The following is an 11,222-nucleotide window of genomic DNA, read 5'->3' on the forward strand; positions in this document are numbered from 1 at the left end:
TCTGGGTAACACATAAACTCGCCTTTTATGACTCTGCTTTGTGGAGCATAGCTGCAGCGCCATGCTGCAAACATGCAATGTCTTCAAGGCCAGCGGCGGCGTGCGGTCGCTACGCAAGTTAGTTCTAAAACGTCTTTTTACCGCTACTTTTCTCTATGCAACGTACCGTAATATTTCATTTTTTATAGTCCGTTTTTTGTGATTTTTCTATTTTTCCTGAGTTTTGTGTGCGCTTTCTGAATGACTTCCTGCTGCTGCCACTGCAACGTCGGCATGGCACTCACTCGCCCCCCATTTCCTGCCCTAACACGCCCTCTATTCGGGAATATGCTTACATGCGTTCGTTCGTGGTTTGGCACATGCATCTTACGGCGTGTCTGTCTGTCTGTCGGTGTGTCCGCCCCAACATTTATTTGCGGCGTCGCTGGCAGCTACTCCTCATCGTAAACAGATGCAACAAGCGATGTTAAATCAAATTCATGCGAATGCAGTGTCAAAATGCATTCATGTATATTAGTACGCCGCATAATTATGCTAAGCGGTAGCTGATGTGGTACTAGTTCAATTTTAGTTCATTTAGGACCTTGACTGGTTATTGATTCTGTTCGATATTTTGGAGCAGCGTACTGAATACTCATTAAAGAAGTCACTACATATTGAAAAATAACTGGTACATATTTTAACTAGTTCCGAACTAGTACTAAAAAAACTAGTTCGCTTTATGCTAAAAATACAACTACGTTTGAAAAAATCTTCTCTAGTGTACATATCCGTGCTGAATATTACAGCAAATTTCTTGTGCATAAGAGTTCCCTCCAGCCATGACACTACTTCATGCAAAATGGAGTCGACCGACTTGCCTTTGATGTAGGTATGCTGGGCGCTTAATATTTTACACCTCAGTATTCTCCTATTAGTGTAAAGATCCAAGAGTCTCTCTAACGTTTTCAGTAGAAACTGGAATAAACTGATGCGCCTGAATTTATTAGTACCAACATGAGAGGTTTTGAGGTATTGCCTGCCTTCGGTATAAAGTCCTCCTTAACCAGTCTTTAGGCCGTCGGCACAAGACCTAATCTAATCCTAAATGGGTAAGTTGGAGTATTATTTTATATTCCACAGTGATTCTTTTCTGTTTTACACCATAAAAAAATCTATAAAAGTGCATTTCGCATTTCGTCAGATATGTTCTAAGCCGCTCACGCATACAGTTTGATAACATGCACTATGTACATTTTATGTGCTTTGATGTTGCAAGCAACAAATGATTCTTGGAACTTTGCGAATATGTTGTTTTAATAAACATATTTTTATGCACTTTTAGGTGGCATTACACAGGTGCTGCCGTTAGCTGGGGATTTGTAATAGGATTACTCGACACTCCGCTCGGTTCTCAATACCAGCTAGACCGGATATACTTGTATAGTTAGTTTATGTTTTTGTATGTGTGCGATTTGGTGACACATAAATCTTAAACCGTTTTCCGCGTATTCAAAGCGTGTGATTTCATTCCCTGAATCCAGCAATGACGAATACGTAAGATTAGTGGGACCCTATGCTTGTTGTGGATAAGGAGGAAATGTGAGATATTAATCTTCGAAGAACAAGTTTGCAATCTCTACTAATATTGCTGGAAAAACGCTTTGGTTGTCGGAGGAAATAGAAGAAAAAGCGAACTATTCTGGTATGAATTCGGAATAAATTGTAAAATACAAGGAACTAGTTGAAGACGTATTCTTAAAGAGTCTTCAGCAGGTGTTATAGTATATACAGAAAAACAAGGAAGTTGAAAAACTTTTAAGTCCTTTTCGCTTTATATAGTTTAACTCGGGTATTTGCTGAGTAAAAAATTTAAAGCTTTTAGTAGAAGCAAGCTCTTCAGAAATTCTTGAAAGTTTGTAAACATGGTTTTATCGTGTTTACTGACCAGATTCCTAGATTCTAGAACCAAAAGGCGCCCATAAAAATTTAGTTTAGTCGTGGAAAAATAGTTTTATCTAACAAAAACTCGAAAAAAGTTCTGCAAGGGTTGCCAAGGTTGAAACTTCCCTAAGAGAGGAAACGAAGAGGAACTTTTAGGTAGCTTGGTCTTAATAACTACAATTTATTTGAATGGAAAAGTAGTGCTAAAATATTTTCAATTCAAAATCTACGCAATTTTAAAAATAGAGTTGCCGCCTAGAAATAATAACCGTTATTAAATAGAATTGTTTGCTAAAATTCGTAATTATTGCTGTCAACTTTAAAATTTACTTAATATTAATTTTTCTAGAGTTACCACATATATTTAATTTTGGAAAAAAATATGTCGACGTACACTGACTTAAATTATTCATCAATAGCAATATTTCATACATATCATAACATGTCTACCACTCTTTTTAAGGTATTTTGAGGCTCATGAATTTTATATGACTTTTTATGACAAGCTTCTTTCGACAAGCCACTTGCCGACTTATACTCTGCTTACCGGAGAACAAGCAGAAATTCTTTGCGCTCATATTGATTTATCGTATTCACACAGAGTTTTGAATTCGTTTTTCGAGTTGCCGGAAGAGTTTTTCAACGACTAGCCTCCCAGTTTCTTTACAACATTTTTTTTTGCTGAAAAAAACGGCAACTTCATACTAAGAAGTGCAATTCTCAAGTGCGAATTGGTCATTGCAACGAGGCAAGTAGGTAAGTATGTTCGTGAACCTCGCTTGTATGTAAGCCGACATTTTTTTCATCACTTTTGAAATTTTCAAGACCGACGTGCGTTGCCACATTCGGCTAAATGCTGTCCTTTGCACATTTCTTCGCCTCAGCGCTCAGCTTTGGCCCCACAGCAGTGCAGTGAAGTATGGCAAAGAAGCAAGCGCAAAAGAATACAAAGCTCTATGCAACACTGCGCGCTGCACATACACCCACACACACATGTTGTGCTGTTGGCGTTGATGTTGCTTGCTCGCTGTCAATGACAGATTGGGAATTTGAAGCAGCAAAAAAATTGCTGAAGAGCAAGCCGGAGCAGCGTTGGCGCACATGTGGCAGCATTTGCTAAATGCACTAGCACACACTCACGCACATACAAGTACACATACATATGCATGTGTAGCAGGCGTGCGTTTGTTTGTCTTCATGTTTGACTTCTACTTAGCGCGTTGTCAATGCAACGCCACGCCAGCCCAAGTCAATGTGTGTATTATATTCAAGCGGAAATGCACCCACACACACACACATGTACAAATATATGCCTTCATATATTCTCATATTTTTTTCAGCGCGCCTTCACTTCGCCACTAGAAAACTCAAAATGCAATGTTCGCCCGCTTGCTGGCAGCAAGTAGCCGCCAGAGAGCTAAAAGCAATCATCATTTAATGTCATAAATCGCTTTGGAATTACAGAAATTCTCCACATTACTATCCAGCGCGGTTCGTGCTGCTGTGTGCTACTCAATTTTATGGCATTACGAATGCCATGAAGGCGTACGAGCTGAATTTAAAGTTTGACACATTGTGTGGCAAATTGTTGCTGAAATAGTCACTTAGTGTAAATTAAGACTTAACATACTTGTCAGATGTCATATGCAATGATATTATTTGGTATTCAGAAGTTATATAACTTTACTCTGGTCCGTATATGCAGTCATGTTGGAGGAGGAAGCGGACATCCACTACAATTTTTTTGATTGAACCAGAATTTGGGCTGCACCGACATGATTGATTTTTTAGATGTTAAAAACAAAGCAAAGGAGTTAAAAACGATGCCACCTGTTCTTTTATATTTTTTATTGTTGTTTTTTTTTTGTTTTTTGTTTTATTTTGGTTGAACATTATTAAGGTCACACTAATATTATTGAGTTTGTAACAAACTAAACTCGAATTTTGCAAAAAAAGAAGGTTGTCTTCTGTTTTTTGTTTGAACTTTATTTAGGCCGCACTAATATTATTGGATATGTAATTTGTTACAAACAAAACTCGTAATTTGCAACAAAAAAGTTAAGAAGGTTGCCACCTTTTAAAATATTTTGTGAAAAAATTGTTTTTAGTTTTAAATGTAATAATTTACTGAAGAAAGAAAAAGACTTTTGGTAAAGCGGTTAAAATTTTTGAGAGGTGTTGCCACCTGTTTATATTTGTTTGTAGTAATATTATATCACTTTAATTGCTGTATTAAAAAATTGAAATAGAAACAAAATTTGTGTTAGATATTTTTTAGAAAGATGGCAGCTTAAGAGAGTGTTGCCACATTTTTGAAAATGTACTGTTAAAAATTTAAACAGACGGAGAAACACTTCAATGTGGATATAAAACTGCTAAGATTCAAAAATGCATAGAGCACAAAATATTTTTGGCGAAGGTTGCCACCTATTAGATTTTTTTTTCATATTATTTGCTATTAAACAAATATTCTAGTTTTAATTTAGTAAAATTGACATTAAACTTTGCATAGTAAAGTAAAGAGGTTTCAGTAAAAAAATTCTGGCTATATTATAGAAAAAAGTTGCCACTTTATTGAAAATTTCTAAGCAAAAAATTTATTTAATTACACAGTACAGTAATCAAAGTGGAAGGTTTTCAAAAAATTACCAGTGAACTTATTTTTTGGAAAGGGTTGCCACGTGTTAATTTTTTTAATTTCATAAAATTAATAATATAAAGTAAATGTTCCCTTAAAGGCATCAAACTTAATATCCGTATCAAAAATTTGTTTTGTAACAAGGGTTGCCACATAATCGAAACATTTAATAAAAAAATTGAAATGTATGTATAAGCGAGTTAGTATGTAAGCATATCTAATATTAACTAATACTCAATTTTTATTTCTTAATTCGATATATTTTTTTAAATTTTTTGTTTGGAAATTTTTAAAATAATTTTGTTTTTTGTAGTAATTTAAATAAATGGTAATATTTTTGAAAACTACACGCAAACAAAAAATTGTTTTGAGTAAAATTAACTAAAATATTTAATATAAAACTATACGCAGAAAACAAAATTTACTAGAAAACTGGGCTCCTCGATAAAAGCTTAACATAACGGTAATTTCGTTTACGGAATTCGCTTACCAATACCAAAATATAACCCTTAAATTCAGCCCACATTCTTATCTAACAACAATAATTACAAATTAACCAACACTTCAAGAATTCAAATAGACATTTGTGGTGCAAATATATGCAAATTTCGACTTACTCGCTTTCTGAAAGTCCTGTGACTCGTCGCAGCCCGTTGGACCCCACGCGCTGACGAGTAGCATGCAAATCAGCAGCAATTGTTCGCTCCAACCAAGCTGAAGCCAGTGCAGCGTGTGGCGAGTACTGTCGCTTTTGTTGTTGCAGCTGCTGCTGTAGTTGTTGTTGTTGTGCTTGCCATTCAACACAGTGCAAGAACATTTTCTTCGCACCCAGCGACGACTCTCTTGAAGGCGACATAACTTTGTGTTTGTTGCAGTTGTACTTGTTGTTTTTGTTGTTGCTAATTGTGTTTGCGCAGCAACAGCCTTTGCAAATGGGAATTTTTGATTGATAATGATTTGGGAAATTTGCGGGGTTGCCATTTTGTTGCACAAGTCTGCAATCCGTCATTTATGTACGTGCAACACGAGATAAGTTTCTGTGAAATCTCTTGTGTTGCGTAGCTGTTTTCGGTTTATTTGTAGTTGTTGTTGTTGTTTTTGTTGTTGTACACGAATACTTTGTAATTCTTTTTAATTTAACGGTACTTTTACGCGCTTTGTTTCTGTTGCACTTGCAATGCTCACACGTTTTGTTGATATGTTGTTGGTATTGTTGTAATTGGCAAGAATGTGTCAGAGTTTTTGATGCGACCGAATGTCAGCAGTGCGTCTACAATACTTGCCTTTTGTAATTGGATAGTTTTCATGCTGTTTGTGGCAGCAAAAACTTGGCATTACACTTAATTACAGTGTTGCCACCTATAAATGCTTTTGTTTTTGCGGCGTTGCTGTTGCTATACAGCAACTTGTGCCTGTATTTGCTGCCTCAAACGTTCGGCATTGGGGCAGTCACAATGGCATCAAGTAAGTACTTATTTTGTTATTTTTTTGTTGTTTTTGGCTGCGTATGGCAACACTTTAGTTTTATGTTTCGTGAATTCTCTTTTCCGTGTTTTTGTTTTGCGCTATAACGGCAACTACTGACACTAGCACTTACAGGCAGAACTAATGTCATTTACTGTTGTATTTGTTACTGTTATTATTGCAGTTATTGTTGTTGTTGCTGACAGCAACATTTGTTTTAAATGAGCTTTTGCTGTATGCGTGCACCTCTGCAATGCCATAACATTTTATTATCGTGCCAAATATTTGTAAGTGCTTATTGTAGTTGTTGTTGTTGCGCATTTATTTAATTTGTTGTTGCTTTCACCTTGCTTCGCTTGGTTTGTTATTTTTGTTTTTTGCTGTAATCAGCGGTAAATATGCACGCGGACGCTCAAGTGTTGTTCGTTTGTTGTTGTTGCGCTTACAAGCACTTAAACGACACGCTCTTAATGTTTATTGTTGTTGTTTTTATATTTACTTGTTTGTTTTATCATGCGAGTCCTCACTCCTTGTTTGTCCTTTAAGTACCGTTTTTCGCTTTGTTTTGTTTTAATTTTTTTCTCCTCTCAGTTTCCCATTTACGCTCGATATTTCAGCTGTCACGCACACACTTACACCGTCGTGCAAGGTCCTGCCTTGTGGCGATCCTTGCGTTTGTTCAGCCGTTAAATGTGCCGCACCAAGGTTCACAAAAATCTGAAAAATTGCCAGAAAATGCAAAATATTTATAATTTTATGTTTTATTAATTTGGACAGAGGAGAAGAGAGGAGAAAAGGTTAAAGACATAAAAAGATGTAAGCTTATCTAAGGAAGTGGTAAGGTGTGGTCATAAAGGCACATGATATACCCAATGTATACTAGGCTGAGCTTATACTATTGCGCAGATATGAATGAACTTTTTGTTGTCTAAATAATTGCAAAAGGTCTGTTAGTATTTGAGTTCTTCATCTTTATTGGCATAGACACCGCGTACGCGGTTATAGTCGAATTATTAATCATAAATTCAAATTAGTTGAGTTTGTTTTACAAAACTAAAGAGCCTTCCAAAATCTAGCCTAAAGAATTAACCATGTTAAGTGAAGTGCGCTTGTATCCTCAAGGCATTTAATATAATTAAACCCTCTATGTCAGTCCTCAATCAGTCAGGGCAATTAAAATGGAAATACTTTTGCGAAACATTCAATAACTTCAGTTGAAAATTAAAAGGTTTTTACGACCAAGCAGTAACTTCAGCTTAAGCCCATAATTACAACTTCCTGACAGAAAACGGTGGACTAATTTCTTTCACATTATGACTCTGCTTGGATTTAATGCCTGTTTGGCGAGATGATCTATGTATGTATGTTCTTTCTTAAAAAATGTACTTATAAGACCTCAACTAAATTCTTAATTCAGTCTGTTAGCAAACTGTGTATAATTCAAAAATATTATATTGACGCAATTAAGAGGCCAAGGACTTCAATATATAACGATATTTCAAACTACATTGCTAATTATAACAATATTTTTTTATGCTTGGAAGCGTTCAATATAATAATAATATGATTTCAACTTCCAGGTCTCTTAATGATAACTGTTCATCCATACTGTGGCTCTGCTTAGCTTCAATACACACACATATGGGCTATTCCATACCAAATCGACCACTTTTGAACCCGACCACTTTAGATTTTGCTGAAACTTATCCACCCTTTTTTACCCTTTGAAAAACATTTTTGAGAATTTTTTCAAAATTTTTTGTCCAACTTCAAAAAAAGTTATGAATTTTTCAAAAAAAAGGCTTTTTTATTTTCAAATAGCCATAACTTTTGTAGAAATTGACTTTTGGGGATCTTTTTTTAAATTTTTGTTTTTGAATGAACTTTTCGAAAAAATGCCCGAAAAAAATTTAACACGATCAATTATATACACTAAAATAATCGATTTTTTTAAGTAAAATCGTCATTTTTTGGAAGTTCGCCATTTTTTGAAAGCTCGCCTTTTTTTTTTGTTTTTTCCTCAAAAAAAAAAACTACAATTAATTTGACAACTATCCCTGCTAATCCCGGAGTGGGCCGATTTTTTTAAATATTTTTTTTTTTTTTTCATTTTTGAAAATTTGACAATTTTTTTTTAAATAAATAATTTGGTACCCCATATGTATAGCCTTATATCCTTATGAGAGGCTTCAGACAAGTTCTCAATTTACTCAATTAGCAAAGTATCTCGAAAAAATTGCTAATTGAATTAATTAAGAAGCCATCGACCTCATTATATAATGATATTTCAACCAACAGTGATAATTATGACGAGATTATTTTGTGCTTGGAAGCGTTTAATATAATAATAAGGTTTCTATGATCGAGCAGTTATATCGGAACAAGTCTATGATTTCAACTTCCACGCCACTTAACACTTCTTCTTCTTCTTAATTGGCGTAGACACCGCTTACGCGATTATAGCCAAGTTAACAACAGCGCGCCAGTCACTCAACATTTACTGTTGGTTGAAATATCGTGCAAACAAAGTACAACCAAATTTTGGCTCTGCTTAGATTCAAGGTTTTGTACTTGAGTGGGCTACAGAAAAGTTCTTAATTTATGGAATAAGCAAAGTACTCGAAACATACTTCAAAACAATAGAAAAAATATCTGGTAACATACTTTTATTACACACTGTATAAGTAAAATAAAAGGTTAAGGTGAACTAAGCTTAGCAACGTAAAAACTTCTACACACATTCATACATACATACATACACGTAACAACTTAACATATTTAGCCCACAAAGAAGTGCCTAAGAAACAATTTAAAAACTCTCATAAAGAAAATGTTGCTTAAATCTTCAAAGGCGAAGAATTTCTACGTCCATGCAGCACTTTTTGGCATTTCTAGTAAGTTGGCGCTGGAAATTCATTGGATTCTTTCGCCAAGACAACTTCATTCATGCAAAAAATCACATCAAACACACACATTCATACATATGTAAGTATCCACTCACACTTACCTACCCAAACACATACACATATATGCACAAACTCATTTATAGGCACTTAGCAACAACACTAGCCAAGGCAAAAGTGGAGATGAAACAGCGCAGCCAACAGTAAAATTGTCAAAATGCAGCAGAAATTTGCGTATTTTTATCAGCATATACACGAGTATGCATGTGAGCGTGCGCTTGTGTGCGAAAAAGTCATTTTTATTGACAGACGCAAAATCGTAAAGTCGTAAATTGTGATCGTAAAATGTGAAAACATGAGGTTAAAGGGTTGAAATGAGTTGTTTTCGCATATTTTTCTACTGCTGTCATTGTTGTTGTTGCTGGAGTTGCTCTTGCTGGCGTTGTTGTTATTAGTACACGACTGTTTGACGCTCTTTTAAGTGCTAGTTGACTGGTGCAAATGGCGATGATTTCGACTCAATGAAATACATTTTTATGTGCCGAACACATTTACATATGCAAATAAGTGTGTGTGTGTGTTTGTTTAACTGTAAATGTAACTGCATGTGGACACATGTAAATGCTGTGCGAGCAAGAGCAGTCATAAAGCTAGTGTTAAATCTTGAGGGCGTCAAGCAGTAATTCTTTATTCGTCAAAGAGCAGTGGCATTACGCAATTCTCAGTGTAAAAAATGGTAAAATTCGTTGCTTCTTTCCTCACTCTGTTGCAAGGAACTCATAAAATTACTGTTTGCGTAAGCTTACTTTAACTGATCGTGAGAAATTGTCTCACAGGCGACCTCGATTAGAGCGCCATTAAACTTACATGTATGAAAGAGCAGCGAATTAAATACATAAGGGTTCAGAAGTGGGTCCAGCGTGCGGAGCAATAAGTTTGGACTTAAGTTACAGTTGGTTAAAAATACTCAGTATCAGAATATCAACAAACACACTCCACAGTTTAGCCTAACCTTTAGTTTCACGATTTTTAATATTCCATTTAAGGTTCTCTCGACCTTTTTGGCTGAAATATTGCAGCTTAATACTGATTTTGTCTTATTAACATGATCTCAGACCTCTAAAATATGTATAATATTTGACATGCTAGCCAGTAAAGGCCTGAAGTTATCTGTTCCACAATGGTCGGGTCTACATAACTCTAACGGATATAGATTTAAACTTTTTAAATTTTATTATTTTTTTTGGAACGGAAGCAAAGGGTTCTCTCGATACACGCTTACCTTATGACGACTTTCCACAAATCGGTAGGAACTACCTTCTTTGGTGACGAAACTGATATTAATAGTAGACTTCCTCAAAGTCTGTGGACGATACAGTTGGTTCATTGAACGATACAGTTCATTCTCCGCTGACGTGTCTACGACATGAGCTTACCAACCCATGTGTGGATTGATTATATATTAAAGCATAGAAAAAATACCCAATATGTCGCTGGAGGTACCATAATCACTCAGAATTTATAAAGAATTCAGTGCAAGCCAAAAGATCACTGAGATTCTCCTCATCTAGCCGCCATATGCTGGCCAGCACTTCTTATTGATAATTAGCCTTTTAACGATCTGCAACCTATGACCCCTCCGGTCGGCTACAGCTCAGCAAACCCAGATTACTTGAGGATGCTTCAGGGATAGATACATGTGGTAATGTTGGTAAAAATAATATAATCTCGAATACTGCTTTGAATCGACAGTCTCAAAGAAAAAACTTTTCACTTTGAAAACAGTTGGGAATTTAGACCAAGAGTTTTCCCACATTGACCAAACTGTCATTTCATGAATATCTTATCAAAATCGATTCAATATTTGAGCACACAAAGATGTTAAAAAGTTTCTGAGGTATCATTAGGATATACATATATACATAGGTTAGGGTCTTCGATAGAATGTCTATGTGGATGATTTATGTACCTAACTCGTAGGAAAAGATCCACTGGAATAAGGTGGTATTATCATTTAAGAGAATTATTCAGATCGAGATCCATGAGCAAATTTTAGATGTAGGGAAAAACGATTGAAAATTAATTTCAATTCAACTTCTTGTCAAAAATAAAGAGAGACAGATGATGTTAAAGCATTCCCATAATGGAATACTCAAGTATTTCGTGTTACAAGCTTCGATTACAGTCCAACTTTAGAATCTAAGATATTCGTTAATACTTCCAACTCAACATTAGAACCTCTTTGCTTCTTTCCAACAGCGCTATGATTCAGATGGATCAATTTACAAGGGGTT

At 35.4% G+C, this 11,222-nt stretch overlaps 1 protein-coding gene across 2 annotated transcripts in view; it reads right to left on the reverse strand.

Annotated features, from left to right (window-relative positions):
- Nucleotides 1–6,722, reverse strand: part of LOC120776053 (hemicentin-1) — a 203,808-nt gene extending 197,086 nt beyond the window's left edge. For both annotated transcript variants that reach the window (XM_040106524.1, XM_040106514.1), the window contains exon 1: nt 5,179–6,722. In XM_040106524.1, coding sequence (XP_039962458.1) covers nt 5,179–5,542 — 364 coding nt within the window. In that variant the 5' untranslated portion in view covers nt 5,543–6,722. The remainder of the gene's footprint in view (nt 1–5,178) is intronic.
- Nucleotides 6,723–11,222: the final 4,500 nt, after the last annotated feature.

This window comes from Bactrocera tryoni, chromosome 1 (assembly GCF_016617805.1).
Source record: "Bactrocera tryoni isolate S06 chromosome 1, CSIRO_BtryS06_freeze2, whole genome shotgun sequence".
Taxonomy (NCBI): Eukaryota; Metazoa; Arthropoda; class Insecta; order Diptera; family Tephritidae; genus Bactrocera; species Bactrocera tryoni.